The sequence below is a fragment of the Cardiocondyla obscurior genome, linkage group LG03 (genome assembly GCF_019399895.1).
Source record: "Cardiocondyla obscurior isolate alpha-2009 linkage group LG03, Cobs3.1, whole genome shotgun sequence".
Classification (NCBI taxonomy): domain Eukaryota; kingdom Metazoa; phylum Arthropoda; class Insecta; order Hymenoptera; family Formicidae; genus Cardiocondyla; species Cardiocondyla obscurior.
In genome coordinates this window covers 9,975,642-9,994,903 of record NC_091866.1, presented here as the reverse complement: position 1 = coordinate 9,994,903, position 19,262 = coordinate 9,975,642, and the positions used below count along the sequence as shown (strand labels likewise).

Sequence of the window (19,262 nt, the reverse complement as noted above, 5' to 3'; positions counted from 1 at the left end):
TTTCGTAGAGCTAACAATAAACTATAAGAAAATAATATTTAAGAAAGAAATATAAAATTATTCATTATCTTACACTCACATATCATGTTTTATCTTTTTTTTTTATTGATCTTAGATAATACAGAAAAATTTTTCGTTCTTATATTTAACAATTTCGCGTTTTTTTTTTTTTTTTTTTAATTAATTAATTAAATAACGTCAAAGTTATGTATAATACAACATTAATCTATGCTGAAAATGATATCACGTATAGAATTCTGTCCATCTATACCACACGTCGAATTTATAATGGTAATACGGTAGTTTCTATTCTCGGAAACTGTTATGATTGTAATGTGCATTAACGTAGTGTGAAAATATTAGCAATGATTAACAATACAAAGACTTTTTTTGTTTTTTTTTTCTCTTTTGTTTCTTTTTTTGTTGAGTTAACATAAAACTAGTCATTATACGATCACATAATTTTGTAAAAAACTAATTATTCTTACATCATGATAAACAAAATTCCCTTCAAATGATAAATAAAGAAACGGTCTAATCATCCAATGATATAACTGTAGTTTTTTTTTTTTTTAGGGAAGAAGAGAGAAAAAGCAAGTGCACAGCATTAAGACATAAACTTTTACACAACGTATATAGATAGATGCAATTTTGTATGCTCGGTTTTTCGAAAGCGTCTATGAAGACTACGTTGGTAGATGATAGATTTTGTTGCTGACTTTCTTGTTGTTTTCTCATCCTGCGTTTAGTGGCCGTATACGTTTTCATCGCTATATGCTATATATAGGAAGAAATCCTCTTCATGATGTTCCTGTTGAGAAATCGGATAAGATTATAAAGGGCAACAAAGCTACTTGCATAATATTAGAAATAAAAATAGAACTTTATCTCAATTACCGCATAAAGAGAACCCATGGTGGCGCTTGTTGGCGGAATGATGTTGTTAACAAAGAAGAACAGGGCATCTTCGGGACGTAAGTGAATTCTCTTACGAATTAAAAAGTAAAATTGACCGACGGTCAAATCAGAAGGTACCAAGTACTTTTGCTTGTCCAAGTCACTGATTTTTGCCTTAGGCGCCTTCTCAACTATTACCTATAACAACATTCATTGTGTTTTTCTTTCTCAAACACATTTTTAAATATACAAAAATGCAAAAATGTAATGCCAGTAAAAATCTTAGAAAGATATTCTAATTATTCACCGCCAAAGAAAAAAAAAATTAATCTCGATCTTTGGCCTTATCGCTTTTGGATGAAAAATAAATTTTAAAAGCACACTTAATGTTTCAATTAAAGAATTTGAAACGCGTCCAATCGTTGAATAACAGGACTCGTATGCAAGTCCTGGCAAGCACCGCGTATATCGTTCAACGGGAAGTAATTTTGAGGTACCGATATTTCTTCGTGCAACCACCGTCATATGATCGATGATTCATGCGCGGCAAAGATAAACGCAACTTTTTTTTTTGTTCTTTTTAACGATTACAATTACGACCGTGAGAATAATCCGAGATTCGTCACGAGCTATGGCACGCTCGGGAATAAATTATATTTTTATTAATAACCGGAGAAAAAGGACTAATTAATTCATCGGCAATTGATTAATACGCGAAAATAAAGTAACTCGAAATCAACGTCGTAAGTTAGTGAAATATTTGCTGCAGACTCATTTGCTGTCATTTGCTGAGTCTGCAAAAAAACGAAACGTTTCAGCGCGGTGCTCTTTTCCACTTCGCGATTAAAATGATCGCGACTGATTTGATTTCGACTCCACAGACGGACGGGGGGGTTACAGAAATTCATAATATCGAACAGAAGTGTTTAAAAATAAAACGACGCTCGATAAATAGCGCGCCTCGCGTCCGAAGTGGGTACGGATTTGATCTGGCGATGGAATTCCTGCGTATCATTCGCGCTTTAACGGGACAAAGAGCGATTTCTCACGGCGAGAACGTGCCGTCTACCCAGCCAGGGGCGAGATGGAGGCGACGCGAGTCGGTGTAAATAAACTCGAAAGACGCCGAGCGAAACCTTCGTCGATTACACGTCGCGTGACAGATCAATACGCGTGCGAGGGAGGACGTAACGTACGCGAGGAGCAGGGCGATTTCGCTGCGTAAATGCGCAAAAAAGGAGAGAGGCGCCTTCGTCCGAGGCGAGTAGAGGAGCGATATGTGCGACGCAGAACGCGAGGACGACCTTGGGTCTCACTCCGAAGGGGACAGCGTTGCTCAAAGCGCGACTCCAGGGGGGTCCGTCACGTCCTCACTCCCTCCCCCTCCTGCTGCGGGGAGCAGAAGCTACCGTCCGAGGCGAATCCGTCAGACAAGGTGGGATCTGTCAAGGGGATACTCACGGGCACTCGATCCGGATATTTCCGTCGGATCTTCTCGCCCTCGGCCTTCCTCTTCTCGAAAGGGTGCTCCTCCTTGTACTGGAACTTCATTATATCTGTCCCTCGTCTATCCGGTGGGCACACCACGCGGTGCGACGACGACGACGATCACGACACTCTTCCAGGCCCTTCACTTGGCTTTCCTCAGCTTGCTCTTTCGTTTACAGCCTCACGCACGCGCGTTTACTACTTCTTACCAGGCTTGATTGAAATCACTCTCCGCGACCGTTGTCGAGAAGCTAAACTGCCGAAACTCAGCTGCTGAAAGTGCTGAAGACTGTCGAAAGTCACGACCCTCGGCGGCCAGTCGCGATATTGTGTTGATCACGTCACGTCGTGACGGCGCTGCGTCACTGCGTTTAGTGATGTTAGATATAGATAGGGAATTTAACCGCGTCCGCTATTTCAACCGAATGGAATAAATGACGCCATTGGGTGCATCCAGGAGCGCAACCGTAATCTAATTGGAACATTCTTTAAAATCTGAAAATTTTATTCTACCAATCAGATGTAAGTTCACTGAGCGATTGCGTTTCTGGATGCACTCAATGGAGTCGTTACGAGGTAAGATCACGACACAGAAATGACTGCTCTATTTGCGTCTCCTAAGAAAATGCAACGAATATTTCAGAATTGTATTTGCGAATAAAAGCGAATGTTTCGTGGCCTCGTAACGTAAAAAAAAAAATCAATTTAAAAAAAAATTGCTAATTATGAATTTACAAGAATAATAAAAACGTTATGAATCAATATTAAGTTATAATTTTTAATAGTATTTATATTTATATTAAAAAAATATTTTTTTTAATTTAATTTAATTTAAAATTTCGCATTTTATTATTCTTTATTAAAAGAAAGGTATACAGACGCGTATTTAATAGAATAAAAAGAATTATTCTGCATCTTCTTCATCTTCATCTTCCTGGCTATTAATTTGGAAGTAACGTAATTCGTACGTTTCCTTGTCTTTCGAAACTACTCGCAGCCAATCACGCAACTTATTCTTTTTCAAGTACTTCTTCGTCAAGTACTTGAGATACCTATGACAAAAAATGTTTCCAAATCAGTGCAAATATCGCTCTTTTTTTAGGTTATAATAGTAAACCAGGAATAAATCGAAGTATTGTTCAATATCGGCAAGATATTTTTTTCCTAATTATATATAATTAAAAGGTACACGACATTACTCACCGCTTTGAGAAATCTACATCACTGTTGATGGAGAGCTTCATCTTGTTACGTTCTAGGACAACATTGTTACCAAAATTGTTAGTTTTACCATTGACTTTGATTTTTTCTTGTAAATATTTTTCCTGAAAAGAATCAATATCTTAAAATAGTCTTTAAAATTTCAACAAGTACCGCCACAGACTTTAGATAAACTTAGATAAATCTTTCCTCTTTATGTAGAAATTAAAAATCAGCGAGAATTAGGTTAGAGTTTCATTATGCTTAAGATATCAAGAGTAACTATAGATGTCGAATAAACGAAATTCTCACAGCCAGAAAAGGGAAAACTTAAGAGTACAGGTTAAAATAATTTCACATAACTTACAAAATTAGTAACATCCATGATATTATCCTCCACAGGATGCGTACAGTCGATCGTGAACCTCAGAGACACTTTTTTCTTCTGTCCCTTGCCCCGAAGGACTTGCTTCTTAATCGGGGCCTTGGTTTTCTTCGCCGGCTAAAACAATTCGTGACAAACAATTTCATTTTTAACGATACACTCTCACTGTATCGCGGAACATGTGGAAAATCGTCCAAGGCGGGATTAAAGTGGTATAAAAATCGATCTTAAATAATGCGATCTTGAGACAAAATAAGAAGTTAACACGTCGCGATTGACAAGTAAAGCGTATTATTTCCGTGTATGATGTTATTTTCGTGAGACTTTACTATGATTACGAGTAACAATTGTATCTTTGCCGGAGCACAAGCTTACCAGAACCATTTTCACGTGTATGCGACGTACGAAAGAGCAAAGAACACGAGGCTCACGAGAGAGCTTGGAAAACTAACCGCTATATGGCGCTACAAAGATTGAATGCTACTCGTAGTCCTTATCCTTATAATGCCTATAATACTACCTGAGAAATTTTTCTCTTTCTTATTTTTTTTACTTGTGTGCACATGGTCTGTTCTAGTTTGATATAAAAGTGTAATGTTATATGCTTTTGGCATTACATTAAGAAAGACATTTTAAAAAAGCACATAAACTGCATCTCACAATATTATTTATTTAAGCCTAGCATACAATATTTTTGGTATAGTATTTCTATTGTATAATATATATAGATCTGTTCTCATCTTTTCGGTGACATATACAGCTGAAGGAATATTGCAATTTAATTCCGATATTCGTAATCAATAACGTATCAATAGCCTAAGTGTCAAAGCGTTTTATAATAGCTAGTCTTACAAATCTAGTGTTCAGTTTAATTACTATCGATGTTTAATTTGTCGAGTTTGAAGTAATTATTAATTGAAAATTATAATAACATAGTGTGTCATTTCATACAGAGAATACGACCAGTGTATTAATCCCCCTTTTTTTTTCTTTTTTACTTTTTTTTAATGACAGCTAGTTTGAATTCTGTTAAGTACATGGGAAATTTATTAGCTGAAAAGTAAGCAAAAATATGATAGAATAATAAAGAATATTTCAACGATAAAATAGTAAATGGTATCATGCATTTTAAATGCAGCAATTTCTTTCTCGTTTCCTTCATTTAAACAGTATAATATCATTTATTATATTAACATATTTAACAATGCTAAATTACATGCTAATATCTTTTCGGAGATTTTTAACTTTGGAAATTTGAGTTTATCACATAAAATTTATTATCAATCACTATGTGTTAATGCTTGAAAATGTAGGAATCAATAATCCTATTGATTACTTTCTATGATACATTTACAAGCTAACTTTCTCGCCTGTTTTAAAGGAATAATTTCTGTCTTTTTTTTTTTTTTCATAAATCTATATGAAATGTCCTTAGGTAATATTTAGAAATATATATATAGTATATAATATAAACATTGCTTTATAAGTAATTAATTCAACTATATCGAGATATAGTATAACGTAAAATTGACAATAAATTAAATCGTGCAATGGGTGTATTTGAAGAGTCGTTTCTGCAGGTTTACATTAAATTTTGCATTTTACAATAAGTAACTTTTGCAATCACAATGCTCAGTATACATAACTGCATCGCAATTACATTAATTGTGAGGAGATTAAAATAATTTGGCGGATAAGTGAAATAAATTCGTTTTATGTGTGCCGCAAAAGAACCTATTGTCGAAAATAGTTTTTGGACAAATGTACAGCCAAGCATAAAAAATCATCACTTACACGAGACATCTTATACGATGTGCACACCTGACATTTTTACATTTTCCTCGGTCGAAAGTGGACTCGAAATATACCTGCATCGATCCTTCCAATTATCATATTTGAATTTTTTATTTTTTTTTTTCTATTATCATCTCTCTCATATTTTGATTCGGTATTTAACATATGAATAATTTATGTATTTATATATATGTACATAGATTTTAATTTTACATTGTGATATTCCGTGAATAATGTATGTACATATACATGTACGTACACATATCGATACGCATATCCGTGTATTTTATTCGTCAACAACACTTCGCTTGTTGCATATGTATATTAGCTGTATCGATTAGTTGAGAAGGGCGTTAGATTTATAGGATCTTTCGCATAATTGCGTTGAAAATAAATCATCCGTTGGTTTCTTGGAGCGGTCTAAAATGTGGTAAGATCGTTTTTTCCTTCTTGAACGATGAAAAAAACCAGTCGATATATCGCTTGTACTTAAACAATTTAAAGTATAACTACGAGGCCAAAGAAGTGTGAAAATTTAAGTCAAATAAAAATTGGTGAATAAAAAAAAAATACATAAAAGTAGCTTGAAGAAAGTTGCACTGTACATAATATTTGCTAATAAAACTGACTAGTTGTTATAACAAACTATGCTAAAGTAAGCCTATGACATCAATAAGTAAAATAATTGACATAATAAGAATAAATCGGATGCGCGAGTTTGGTGGTAAGGAACCAAGTTCGTCACTTTTGGGGCTCGAATTTTCAACAAATCTTGCATAATTATTAATCCGAACGTGTTCCAACGTGGACGACGATTCGGAAGGAATCAGCACCAAAGCAAATATGTCGACTAGTTATTTTCGTAGATAAAAATGTCGTTGTCAAGATCGGTCCCCTTCGTTCCCTCTTTCATCCGAAATCTCGCTAGCACGTGGAGCCGTTTATGCGATGCTGTGTTTGTCGGCGTTCAAGTTGCCGATAAACGTGGCGGCCTGCGGCGAGCCACCCCCTGCAGGACCCGCTGCCCCTGAATTACCGGATGGTCCACCGGGTGCTGATTGAACTGGAATCTGCGGCATCACGTTTGGTGGATAGTTATACGCGGGCGGAGCTGGCGCAGTTTCCGGATAGAATTTCGCTGAAACGTTCAAATAAACATTATATTAATATTAGTATATCTAATTAGGTAATGTATAAGCGTGTTTAATTTACATGTAAAACAAGAACGTAAAACTATAACGGAGGTCTGCATGAAACATGACGCATTGACTTGAAATATTGACGCATTAAATTTAACGTGGTAGTTTTTTTTTTTTTTTTTTCGACAAACAATATTAGTTTTACATCTTTAAGAAGAGAATTAAAATTTTATATATTAAATCGAAAGGATGTATTTTTAAACTTCCAAGCGAACGAATGCAAACCAATTCAACATACAATTCTCACTTGTTGAAAGAAATTATTCACGCTTATTCGCTTGAGCTCGGACGAAAGTGATCTCTTTTTAATTAAAAAAATTGTTTTTTTCTTGTTACATTAATATTCAACGGTATAATTGACTTGGTAATTAATTTATCTGCTACTATTGTATATACACATGAAAAAGGATTAAGTCTCATTAAAATATTCTAAAAGTATATTTTAAAAACTTATTTTAGAAATAAAAATAAAAAGTCATAGTATATTTAAGAAATGTTTGATCGTATAGATGCCTGTTGTAAAAATTGTAAAGTTTTAATTAAACGTTTCTTTTTCTTTTTTATAAAAAAGGATATAAAGTAATAAGATTTAATTATTAATAGGAGAATAAATTAACAATAAAGTAATTTTTCAACCATACTCTGTATCTAATTACAGAATCTTTTTTTTTATCTACGACATAAAAATAATGTCGTATTTTATATTTTTTTATTCTCACACTTTTTATGACGATTAACACATAGAAACATATGATTTGAACAAATGAAAAAATACGCACACAATAATACTATTTTTTTTTCTTCTAAACTTTCTTTCATTCTTTCATTCTCTCTCTCTCTCTTTCTCTCTCTCTCTCTTAAACGTGGTATTGTCGGGTTTTAATTTAAATCTCGACATATGTGCACGCGCATCTAGTTACCATTTATACATTAATGATAAATTGGAACAGTTGCACGAATAGATAGCGAATGAAATAATTACGAAGTGACTATAATTGGATACACACATATATCTGACACTGACGTGTCTTTTAGTTTGATCACGATCATAAGAAACGTAAATTTATTGTATAATTTATGTAATTAACACAGCGATATTCATATACACGATACTGTCTAACGGTAGAAACCCTAATGGTAAACTCCCTAATGATGAAATATTAAATCGACTGATAGAATACACAATGATGGAAGCACATATTTGATGTAACTGTCACATACTATAAAAGAAAAAGAAATTCATAAGAGACAACCGAAACGTAGAAATTGCAATTCAAAGATAGAAAGACGTGTTAAATATTATAACATTTTTTTTTTGCTGCACTATTAATCGATAGAGATTAAAAAATATCGACCGTAAATTTCCAGCTTCGAAAAATAATAAATGGGAGAAATAATCACGTTAAATATAAAAATATTTTTTAAATGTATACTCTTAAAGGAATATTTAATATTTAAGTATAATTGTTGTAAAATATTAAATATACTGTTTAAAATCATATAATTGTTAGTTAAAAGAGCTGTATAGAAATTACAAGGCATTAAGAACACAACACAAGAAATTAAAATTTATAAAAATAAAAAAAAAAAATAGTTTAATGTAAGAAATGTACACATCGGCATACAATAGCAACTTTATTGTTCTTACCTCCAATTTGGAATTAACAGATATTAGGCTAATAATGATCCTCTTCCTGGAAGGTGCATTGAATGCATATTCGATTGTCCATAGGTGTTTAAAAATTATTTCCCCGTAAATTTTTTTCCATCCAAAATCAAATAACGTTTGTCTTTTAATTTTTTTTTACATGCGTTACCCGAGTGGAAATTAATTTAGCTAATCCAAGTGTGCAGCTGATGGTTTGATCGCGCAGATTAAATTTATTTCTTAACTAGCTCGGTGACCAGCTTGGTTCTAGCCATAAATTATAAGAAAGTATTTATTATGTGACTATCGTCGTCAAGTCCCTGTCCAGCGTGGACCACGTATCTGAATAGATGAAAGGCAAATATAGCGACGGCAGCTAGCGAACGTGACTTCAAAGTCGTGTGCGTCGAGTTTCACATGTGCCGCATGTATTATATACCGCGCCGGCCGGATTGCCGATGACTGATTTCTCCCCGTTCTCCTCTCATCCGCTGCCTCTGCCGCCTAAGATTACGTACGCTAGCCGCTGTCGCCGCAGAAAATGATATATCTGCCGTTCGGTGTACTAACATTACCGCGGCGGTCGACTGCCGAATTCGCCGGACAAACCGGTTCTTGCTCGCCGTTGCCCGCGCGTCCTCCACCTTCGCGAATTTCGAGCGCAAGGTGCCGGGCAGATGTCAACACACGCACGTACTCGCACTACCGCGGCGGGCGGCAGGAACCGATTAGCCCGGTGGATTTGGCAGTCGAGCCTTGCGTAAGGTCAGAACGCGACAGTAGACTAGCACGCGGCGAAAAACGTTTAGATATCTAGTGTAATAATGAGCGTTACATTTTTGGTTCAGCGCTGGACAGTTTTGCTAGACGAGATGAACCATGAATTTGCCAGCTAATTATTAGGTAACGATGAGAATTAATTTCCGCTCGGGTACTAACAAAAAGAATTTTTTTTTTAATTAAAAATAAAAGAATTAAAAAAAAAAGAACTGAAAAGTGTAGTTTTCAAGTTCGTAGTGACGAAATTTTTAACAGCGTTGAGGCTTTTACAGAAGGCAACATGTAAGAGTTTTATATCATCTAAGCAGAAGCGCGATTTAGCTTAGAAATAATTAAAAAAAAAAATTGTAATCAAGTTTTTTCTTCGTTGATTCTTCATAACTTCAGTTCAACTACGCAGTGTATTTTTTATTCGATACTGTACAATTGTTTAAAGCGCAGCATCATGATCATATTCATCATTTATAATTAAAGATACGTCGACACGGTTAAGATATGACGTATAGCTATGTGTTCATAAGTTTTTAAACATAGACTGATAATTTTTAAACATCATAACTCAGGTGTGCAACCATTTCGCGCGACAATCTCGTAGAATTTCTCATTCGTCGATCGGCTCTTTACTTTATTTTTTTTTTCCAATCCTGCGATTTTCGCAGATTCAACAAAGCGCATCGCATTAATAAATGCGTGGTCCCCGACATAGTTCCGCAATAATCGTCGACATTTACTTTGAACAATGCTGCAGAATAATTCAAATAATTTTATCAGAAACAAATTGAGAAAAATTTAATAATCGCAAAAAATGAAATATGTAATTACATCGTTATACAATTGCAAGTCTTGCTTCCTAAATTTTTTTTCTATAATAAAATCCAATACAAGTAAAAGCAAAGTCGATCGAATATTCTGCCGATCGATACGGTGAAAAGTTCTTTTTTCTCTTTCTTTCTTTTTTTTTTTTTCCGATAAATTTAATCGCGTCCGAAAGTCGCGTCGAAATGGTGCCTGCAAGCATATCCACAAATATCGCGCGTCGGGACGGGATCGAAAAGAGGAATAATCGCGGTCGCAAGGACGATCATTTCGTCTCTCGAGATTATTGCTGAATCAGCAGCAGCAGCAGCATCGAAATCAATAAGGGCCGAACGGAAGAAGGAAGAGGACCGGGTGAGAACGTCGGACTCGTCGACGAACAATCGGCGTATCAGGTGCGATGTATTTTTTTGTCAATTGTGTCTTATCTCGCGAATGACCGATAAGAGGACGACCGAGGATACAGCCTTCCTGAACTCGGGTATTCTCGAATCGAAATGACAGTATTCCTCTCTATCGCCGCGATCGCATTTGCGAAGCGGTAAAATCAACCCCTTCCGTCGTCATTTATTATAATTGTCATTAATATTACCCTTATTATCATCATCATTATAATCATTATTATTATTAACATGTATACATAACACCTTGTAGATAATTTATCTTTAAATCTTAAAACATTACTTGTAGCTGCTGCGCCTCTCTATAACAAGGCGTTTCTTTTTTTTTTTTATTTTCCCTTTTTTTTTTTTTAAACTTTCTTCGTCTTTTCTCTCTTTTTCTTTTCACTTCCCCTCACTTTCTCTTCTTTTTAATTATTATTATTTCTTTTTTTTATTATTTCATATATTCTCTGTACACAGGCTGCTCGAAAATGTTGTCGCTATCTTCGACGAAGGCAGGAAACTGCCGATATCTTTTTCGTTTCCTATTTAGTTATCTTTTTTTCCTTTCCCTCGTCTTCCGTCTCTTTATCCGTTGGTTTGCTTTTCATCTAAAATTCGCGAAAAGCGAAAAGCAAGATGCAAGACAAGGGAGCAAAGTGTATATGTGTGCGTGCGTGCATGTGTGTGTGTATGTGTAACTTTTCCCGATATAATCGAAGCGGATTGAATCCGACAAATGGCACGCGGATCAAATGATATATTATTTACAGTTTGCATGATTTACATCTATAAAATAAATGTCTCGATACATATCACCGCGAATGCATTCGCGTTGAACGTATACTATAGTATATATACCTAACTGCCTTCGTCGGAGAGGTTTTACACGGTGGATTTTACGGACATCCTGTTTGTTTTTTTTATCTCTCTTTTTTTTCTATACACACGCACATGCACACACGCATACGTACGTACATACATACATACAAGCGCACTGACATACATACATACATACATATACATATGTACTATATATGTATGACCTCTCATATATTTAAGTATTATATGTCGCTGCTACAGTAATTCTTTTTTTTTTTTTCGTGAACATTTCGCTTCTTTGTTTACAATAACCATCTGTTTCTCTATTTTTCAATTTTTCTAACTTCTTTCGGACAATCTTAATTAACGAAGATGGACGAAGGAAAGCGCGATGCACGTATCTCTTATCAATCAGTCATGAGATAGTAATGGAATCAGATGTAATGCTTCAGCGTTTGTCTGCTAAGAAGTTTGAATCTACCAAGACCTGCGTATTTTCAACATTATCTCGCGTCCATCGAAACGCAGCAGATAAATTAACATTTTTCCACGGCAACGCGCCACAAAGCGATCGCGATAGTAATAAAATTATATGAATTATATTAAGTGACATAGATATTTAAAAATAATAATATAAATAATAAAATTTACACACGAGTCGTGCGCGACCTTCGTCCATGCAAGATATGAAGACCGAGTTGGCTCATGTGGACTTCTCGACTTCCTCTTCTCGATAAAAAAAAAAGAAAAAAAAAGGAAAGAAAAGAAAAAAAAAACCAGGCTACGTAGGGCAACAGGAAAGTTCCGTGGTCGTCGCGACGGCTCTCTTCCTTGTTCCCGTTCCAAATCAACGTCTTCCCGCTTCCGATTATTCGTCGCGATCCTTCTTCTCCCACAATTAATGCCAAGGCCGACGATCAACCGATCGATCGATCAATCTTCAGGCGCGATTGATCTGACGTTCGCGAAGAACTTGGGTAGAGCTCGTCAACGGCTCATCACAATATATCCATCGGCTGAAATTTATTTCTCTTTCCATAAAAACCTTTCCCCTTCGTGAATCACTCTCTTTTCAGTCGTTGTCTCTTCTTCCTTTTCTTCTCTCTTCGTCTCCCTCTACCTCTCTTTACGCTGTTGTAGTTGTTATATTACTTTTAGTTCTTACGCTCAATTTTGCGTATTGCTGCCGCCGGTGACGCTCGCTGAAAACAATAATAACATTTGTTCTTCTCCATGGATAAGACGGAGACGATAATCCGCCCCGTATTGCTCTTAGTCTTTCCATCTTTTCAAATTCTAATCTGTGCTTTTTTTTTCTTTTCTACTCGCTTTTTTTTTATCTCTATTTCGCTATCCTTCGCATGCGAAAACTCATGGTGAATCGCGCTCGTCGTGGACAAGTGTTCAAATTTATTTTATCAAGATTGTAACTATTAAGAACGCAAGTTTATATTTATTTCAATAGTTTCAAGATACTTTTTGAGTGTGACGAATAGCTCGTTCATTAACACTTGTTACATCCACGACGAGGCAGCTCGAAGCTATAATTATTGGCGTTTACGGTTTAAAACTATGTAACAATCCGTTAGCCATAAGGAGAAGGGAGAGTTGCATGCGAGGGTACAAAAGCGTAAATGCACGTACACAGAAGCCACTCGATGCACACGACATAGAAAACTTTTTCCTGCGAAAATAATTAGTGGCCGGATAAGCTGGCGTACGCTCCCAGAAGTTCCGTCCTGTGTGCGTCTTGTTACTTTTTCTCACGTTATACGCATCACTTGACGAACATTCGTTGCAGCTGGTAAGAAATTCTGATCGAATTCTCGGCTCGAAAAAGCAGGCTGCTTGCTTTAGAAGCGACGCATTTCATATAACTAAGTCATGCACGCTATGTCAATATCGGTATTCAATCAAGGAAGAAATAATTAAATCGATGGGTCATGCTCCGTAATTAGAGGTCAAGCACGATGCGCGAAGATCGTCCCAGAAACGTTTGCTTGCTTGATTCGTCTTTATTAATATATTGTAAGTAATGCACATTATTAAAATATGGATATCTTGAGAATATATGCGGTGTATAAGTTTTGCACTGTACTAAGAATGTTATTTAAGAGAAAAGAAAATAATCAGTAAGGAAAGAGAAAGAGAAAGAGAGAGAAAGAGAGAGACATGCAGGATGTAATATGCACGAGTTTATTTTTAAAATTAATATAAAAAAAAAAAGAAAAATCGTAACGTTAATATCTCGTACATATACGTATATATAACGTGCAAAGTTATAAATTAAATCAATTATAAAAAATGTAAAATTTAAATTATAGGTATAATATACGTGTCAACGTAATGTATAATTTTTACGTATAATTAAGAAATGAACATATGTTTTACGAAACGTAATGTAGATTGTGCGGAACTTTTCCCATACGTAAAAAATAAATAATGATAAATAAATAAAAGAAATGTAGGAGACTGAGTGCTTGAAGAAGATTTAAATTGCATTTTTGGCATAAAAAGAGAGAAAAAGATAGAAAAGTCATATTGGATGCAGCAATAAAATCATAGCTTACCGTACTGAAGAGTAGAATAGGATTAAACAGAAACTTTGTTGTAGTTGTAGTATTTTTTTTTAGTAATTCTTACTGTTGTCGATATTGTGCTTGTTGTAGATGTCGTTGTAATGTTTTCATTTCTTGGTGGTAATTTGTATCGTTTCTTTATTGCCACCGCAGAATATGTAAATTCACAATGTTTGAAGCTGTGTATTCAGCCTGTTTCACGCGCTTACACACTGTATTTCGTTTTCTTTGTTAATTGACCACCAGAAAATAGAAAATCACTGCCTGGGACCAACTTCAGAAAGAGAATACCACCGAAAGTATAGACAGACACATAACAACGATTACAGTTGTAACACACACAAAGGGTGAGGTATGATCGTGTCTCAAAAAATATTCTTCATCGAAAAAGTTCATCGGTTTTCGTTCAAAAAAAAAAAGAAACCGATAGTTTATCAAAATTAACTCACGCAGTATGTACAAAGTTTACTTCACACGATCTGTAATTCGTATCGAACTTCAAGATGGAATTATCTTTTCATTTTTTTTTTATACGATTTTTTTTTTTCTTAAATGCAAAAATAAAATAGATGCATCTAATGAGATAATAAATTTCTTTCCAGAAATCTCACGAATTATTAATTGTCTGAAGTAAAACTTTGGTCAATATCGTGTTTGTGATAGATATATCGTGATGTAGTCTTGAAATTGTTAAAGTTATTATAAAGGCGTTTTCCATTTATTGCGTCACTTTTTTTCCGTCTTGTGGACTTTAAAGAGACGCGTGGAATGTCGGACAATATGCTGAGAAAATTTCTAGTGGGAAAGATATACGACGGCAGCTTTTACGTCTGGTTTACACTTGACGTTGACTTGCACGCTGTGTGTGGGTAAGAAAAAACTAGGGGAGGGCAAATGTCGTCGAAGATTTATGAAGGCTCGCGGGTTATCGCCGTGGCGATTCTTAATTGGTATGCTTCCCAATTAAACTGGTGTTTCATAAATGTGCAACGACACTGGTGAAGAGATCTTATGTAGAGAATACATGTAGCAACAGATACAGCAAGTACCTATCACAGGCAGACACCGACTAAATATGTCAGTTTTATAAATGCGCGGATCCACTTGCGTGTCCCTTGTAAAAATTACGTGATAATTAATAAAATCGCAATTATCGCGTAATAATTACTAATCGTAATTTGTCAAAAATGCGTTTAATGACCTGCAAGCTATTGTCAAGCTACAACTTTGTACACGCGCGTACAAATCAATTCTTGTCATTTTTAAATCTAATAAAATAAAGCCCGGCAATAAAATTCTTTATAAAACTGACAACGCGCTTGATACACGACATCATTAAGATTAAAGGCAATTTTTAAAATATTAATGCGAGGAGGTTTTTCTGTGTGTCGGACGTTAAACAACGAGAACGTAATCGGAGAAATGTATGGGTTTAGATATACATTTTCTACAAGTAAAAAAGAGAAACAGGGTGAGAAACAACAACGATACGCAATGTCACAATTGTTTGCTTTCTACCTTCAGACTCACTCACACACAAATCTCTTCCACCAATCAGCGCGCCTACATGAAGTTCGCTAGATGGGAAAAGAGAAATACATACATTTCACACGTGTTAAATGATGAATGAACAAAGGGGAGACAGAGTGACGCTATTTTTTTTTTTTTTTAGACGGATTACGCTGCATAGCGGCGACTTTCTCGCGCACTTCATTATCCTGCGCGATAAATACGTGTTCTAGCAAAGAAAAGAATATATTCTTATTTCGTTCACGTAATGCGATAAGATTAATATATTTCTAGAATAGAATCTTCATTAAATTAAAAAAAGAAACCCTTCCCGCCCTTCCCAACTTATTTCAAAAATAAAAGAGAAAAGAGATGCTCGCGAATATATTTTCAGCAAAATTTCGTGAAGATGGATCGAGGCCAAGTAGTCGATGTAATTTTCAGGCAAAGCACGATTAACAGTTTGTTTCGGCACATTTCTTCGAGAAGCCTCGAGATATCTCTCCGAAAGACTTTCTCGAAAGCTATGCAAATCCGCGGGCAACATTTTGCTCGTCACATCGCGACGTTTTTCACATCGTGCAAACACAATCGTCTGTACGTTGACGTTTCCTTAGCACAAAGGGTATAGATCGACAGAGAGACATTAGACAGGAACGACTGATTCAGATGTAAGACAAACGAATATGTTTTTTTTTTTCCCCCCAACCGGTGAACTGTACATGGGAATTTACAAATTCACGTTTTTTTTTTTCATTAAGTCCTTAAGAAATTAATTTTTTTTTAAAATTTATTTTAAATAAACAATCGATACTTTCACCGTGTCCAAATGGACGTGCGTTAGAATAAAAAAGTAATCCTGAATTAGTCGCTCGAAATCGGGACCAAATGTACATCAACGATATGGCACTAAACATTTAAACAATTATATTGGCAGTGTTGACAGCTGTTAAACATCAATGAGTCAGTGAAACACTTACCGACAATGATGGCCAATACGATAAGTGCGATAACACCCATGATGATCATCATCTGGTAAAAGAAAAAGCACAAAACTATTATTACACACCGAAAAAAGAACGATTAATTATTGCTGAAATCATTTACTTGCTCGCTGTTTAACGCTCACCTTTAGATTTTGTAGCCAAAACTTTCTCTTCAATTTTCCTGCCTGTTGTTCAAACTGTGATGCACCTTGCTGGAGTGCATCTGCGAAAGACAAATTATGCGCAAGTTTAATTGAATTTATTATCGATATTTTTAACATAAAAAAATTTCTTTAAATAAAAATTGCCTAATGTAAATTAATCGAGGAAGCAATGTTACATTGTTTTAAAAAATATTTTTGCGACAAGTTTAATAAAAACATAACGTAATTTATTAAAGAAAAAAATATATATTTGCACCAAATAATAGTAATATATGTGAATTGCGTGAGAAAAGATCGACGTTCACCAGCTACATAACATATATGGTATCGATTCGAGCGTGTCACAGTAATCGATATCAACGTGTAGTCAGACGCGCAGGGTCGAACTGCTCTACAGCCCATGATATCATGAATGGAGGTTTTTTTTTCACGTTCGCATTTTCTGTTCAGCCGCTTTATTTTGCACCGCGGTGTACCGCCGTGAATAATAACATTGCGTCGTGAGGCGTGCGATATAATTTCTGACATAAATTCATGTTACAATTATATCTTCTTAAAAGTTTTTGCATATTCTCTTATACCAAGAAGCCGCGGCATACATTTTCGCTCTTCCAAGGCATTAATTAATCTCTTGACGTACAACAAATATTCGGCATGAATAAGTAAGCACCTGACGTAGAAGTAGCGAACAATGGAGTGACGTGTACAATAATTAATGAATATATTAGTGTAATATGGCTGTGGATACTTATTCGCAGCGATATGCATAATTAAAAATAAATTACACATAATTTAATAGAATGGAATTTAATTCAGATTTTAATTATTAAATCATTAACACGTTCTTTTTTTTCTTTTAATTCTGATTAAAGTAATTGCTATCGGTCTTTTTTTTTATTTTTTATAACACGAAACATCTTTTCGTTCAAGGGATCGATCTCACCTGCTCGATCGTCCAGCTCGGAGAGCTTCTGATCACGCTCGAGGACCTTCTCGACATTCGTCTTCATGATGTCAACGACCTCGTCGACTTGTGCTTGCGTCGCCTGCAGCCGTTTCTGCGAGGCAATTTGCTGGGGCGTTCTGGGACCGCCGACGATGCCATCGGTGCCTGCACCTGCAGCTGCATCTGGCGCTAAACCACCCTCCGTAGCCCTGAAAAAGCCCGTGAATTTTAAAGGTAGGTCAACAAACGTGGGCGTCTCACAAAACGAACCAATTTCCGCGAGTCTTAACGAAATGTACAACATCGTTGTCATTATCAGCCTTGGAGAATAATCCAGCGCAGTGAAACGGGACAAAGTTCTTAGTACTTCGAGTGTCGATACGTTTTCGAAAGCCGAGCGTGAACAAGCGTCGACATGTGGAATATCTTTCTCAATCTGTCGCGCAATACCACGTCGAAATGCATATTCATCAAATACACGTATTTATTATCGACACACTTGCCATTTATCTCGCGACGCGCTCGCGTGGGATTTATTTATGCATCTCGCTACGCGCCCGCGTCTCTACTCGACGGCACTAAAAAGTAAAATAAACAAGCAGGTGGGTGTCGCTCATCCCGGGACGCGCGAAGCCGAGAATTGTAGTATCGCCGTTGCCCCCATGGTGCTGAATGCTGCGTGAGGCTTTCCCCATATCGAGCCGGGAGTGGGAAAACCACCGCGAAAGGGCAAAGTTCGTGACACGATTTCGCCATTCGCACCGTTTAATGGCAAAAACTTAACGCGTACTACTTTGCCAAGTCTTTTCTTTTTTCTTTTTTTTTTCTTTTTTCTTCTCTCCTATACTTGCATCTTAAAACGATAACGTCGATGATGCAACGGCAATGCGAGCACTTTATCTCACGCCGCCACGCATTCGCGGTTAAAGGACGAGACGGTAAAGACAAATAAATATAAGCGGAAAAAAAAAGATCGTTGATAATGTCGGCTACTCGTTTTTCCCAGGAAATTATGATTAAAAGCACGCGTGAACGTGCACGCGGATATTCGAAGTTAAAAAATGACCGCGATCGCTCAATGAGGTCTTTCAATGGTTTTCTAAGCCTGCCACTGAGATGCTAGGAAATATTTAAATACTAAGTGTAGTTAAAAAGAAAAGGAATTATTACCGTTGTGTAAAATACTTAGGATATTTTCTGCTTATCGTGAAATATTAATGACACTTTTACTTAATCGTGCTGGAGCGTATTTAAATGATTAAGACGGTACACATATCTTTTTCCTCGTACATCGTTTATTTTAAATTTATGTAGCAAAAAAAAAAAGAAAAAAATGTTTTTGTACAGCAATATCTCTCGTTGTGCAAAACTGTTTTAAGCGGGATTAGATGGCGAGACCATTTTTCATCTGCTCCACCTACTGTACGCAGAAATGTCTTGGGTAGGTTCCGGATATGCAGTGCCATTCAGTGGATTCGTTGTCTAGGGGGTTGTCAGTAAGCTGCATGACCTTTTGTAAAGAGAGGAAGAGAGAGACCTTTCGCGGTATTACTGCGGGGGATGTCGATTTAATTACTCAACAACTTATATACCGGGTTAATTAGATCACCTATTCCTTTTCCGAGACAACATTATAACCTCCGTCATAAAATCTCCACTAGGGGTA

General features: G+C 35.9%; 3 protein-coding genes across 6 annotated transcripts in view; all 3 read right to left on the bottom strand.

Moving 5' to 3' along the window:
* Window positions 1-82: 82 nt before the first annotated feature.
* Atg8a (Autophagy-related 8a) lies at window positions 83-2,708 on the bottom strand. Its single transcript, XM_070654492.1, has 3 exons — window positions 2,359-2,708; window positions 898-1,095; window positions 83-811 (listed from the first exon to the last, which is right to left on the bottom strand). Exons 1-3 carry the CDS (start codon window positions 2,446-2,448, stop codon window positions 746-748), a joined length of 354 nt encoding a protein of 117 aa, XP_070510593.1. The 5' UTR covers window positions 2,449-2,708; the 3' UTR covers window positions 83-745.
* A 514-nt stretch (window positions 2,709-3,222) lies between these two features.
* Window positions 3,223-4,452, bottom strand: LOC139101384 (large ribosomal subunit protein eL22). The gene is made up of 4 exons (XM_070654489.1): window positions 4,346-4,452; window positions 3,953-4,087; window positions 3,589-3,710; window positions 3,223-3,437 (listed from the first exon to the last, which is right to left on the bottom strand). The coding sequence occupies exons 1-4, from the start codon at window positions 4,352-4,354 to the stop codon at window positions 3,290-3,292; spliced, it is 414 nt and encodes a 137-aa protein (XP_070510590.1). The 5' UTR covers window positions 4,355-4,452; the 3' UTR covers window positions 3,223-3,289.
* Window positions 4,453-4,620: 168 nt separating this feature from the next.
* Window positions 4,621-19,262, bottom strand: part of Nsyb (neuronal Synaptobrevin) — a 29,539-nt gene continuing 14,897 nt past the window's right edge. For 2 of the 4 annotated variants that reach the window (XM_070654484.1, XM_070654485.1), the window contains exons 2-5: window positions 17,594-17,805; window positions 16,630-16,709; window positions 16,481-16,532; window positions 4,621-6,902 (exon numbers count right to left, since the gene is read on the bottom strand). In XM_070654484.1, the coding sequence (XP_070510585.1) occupies window positions 6,706-6,902; window positions 16,481-16,532; window positions 16,630-16,709; window positions 17,594-17,805 (541 nt within the window). In that variant the 3' untranslated portion in view covers window positions 4,621-6,705. Of the gene's footprint in view, window positions 6,903-8,585; window positions 12,615-15,509; window positions 15,569-16,480; window positions 16,533-16,629; window positions 16,710-17,593; window positions 17,806-19,262 lie in introns of those variants that run through there. The other 2 variants (XM_070654487.1, XM_070654486.1) reach the window with 2 other exon arrangements.

What these genes read in the sequence shown, in the direction of transcription:
- Atg8a (XM_070654492.1), bottom strand. Translation starts at nt 2,448, where the DNA reads ATGAAGTTCCAGTACAAGGAGGAGCACCCTTTCGAGAAGAGGAAGGCC. An exon ending in AATATCCGGATCGAGTGCCC is followed by an intron (nt 1,096 to 2,358) that starts GTGAGTATCCCC and finishes ATGTTGTTATAG; the next exon opens with GTAATAGTTGAGAAGGCGCC. An exon ending in CCATGGGTTCTCTTTATGCG is followed by an intron (nt 812 to 897) that starts GTAATTGAGATA and finishes ATTTCTCAACAG; the next exon opens with GAACATCATGAAGAGGATTT.
- LOC139101384 (XM_070654489.1), bottom strand. An exon ending in TCATGGATGTTACTAATTTT is followed by an intron (nt 3,711 to 3,952) that starts GTAAGTTATGTG and finishes GATTCTTTTCAG; the next exon opens with GAAAAATATTTACAAGAAAA. An exon ending in GATGTAGATTTCTCAAAGCG is followed by an intron (nt 3,438 to 3,588) that starts GTGAGTAATGTC and finishes TTTTTGTCATAG; the next exon opens with GTATCTCAAGTACTTGACGA.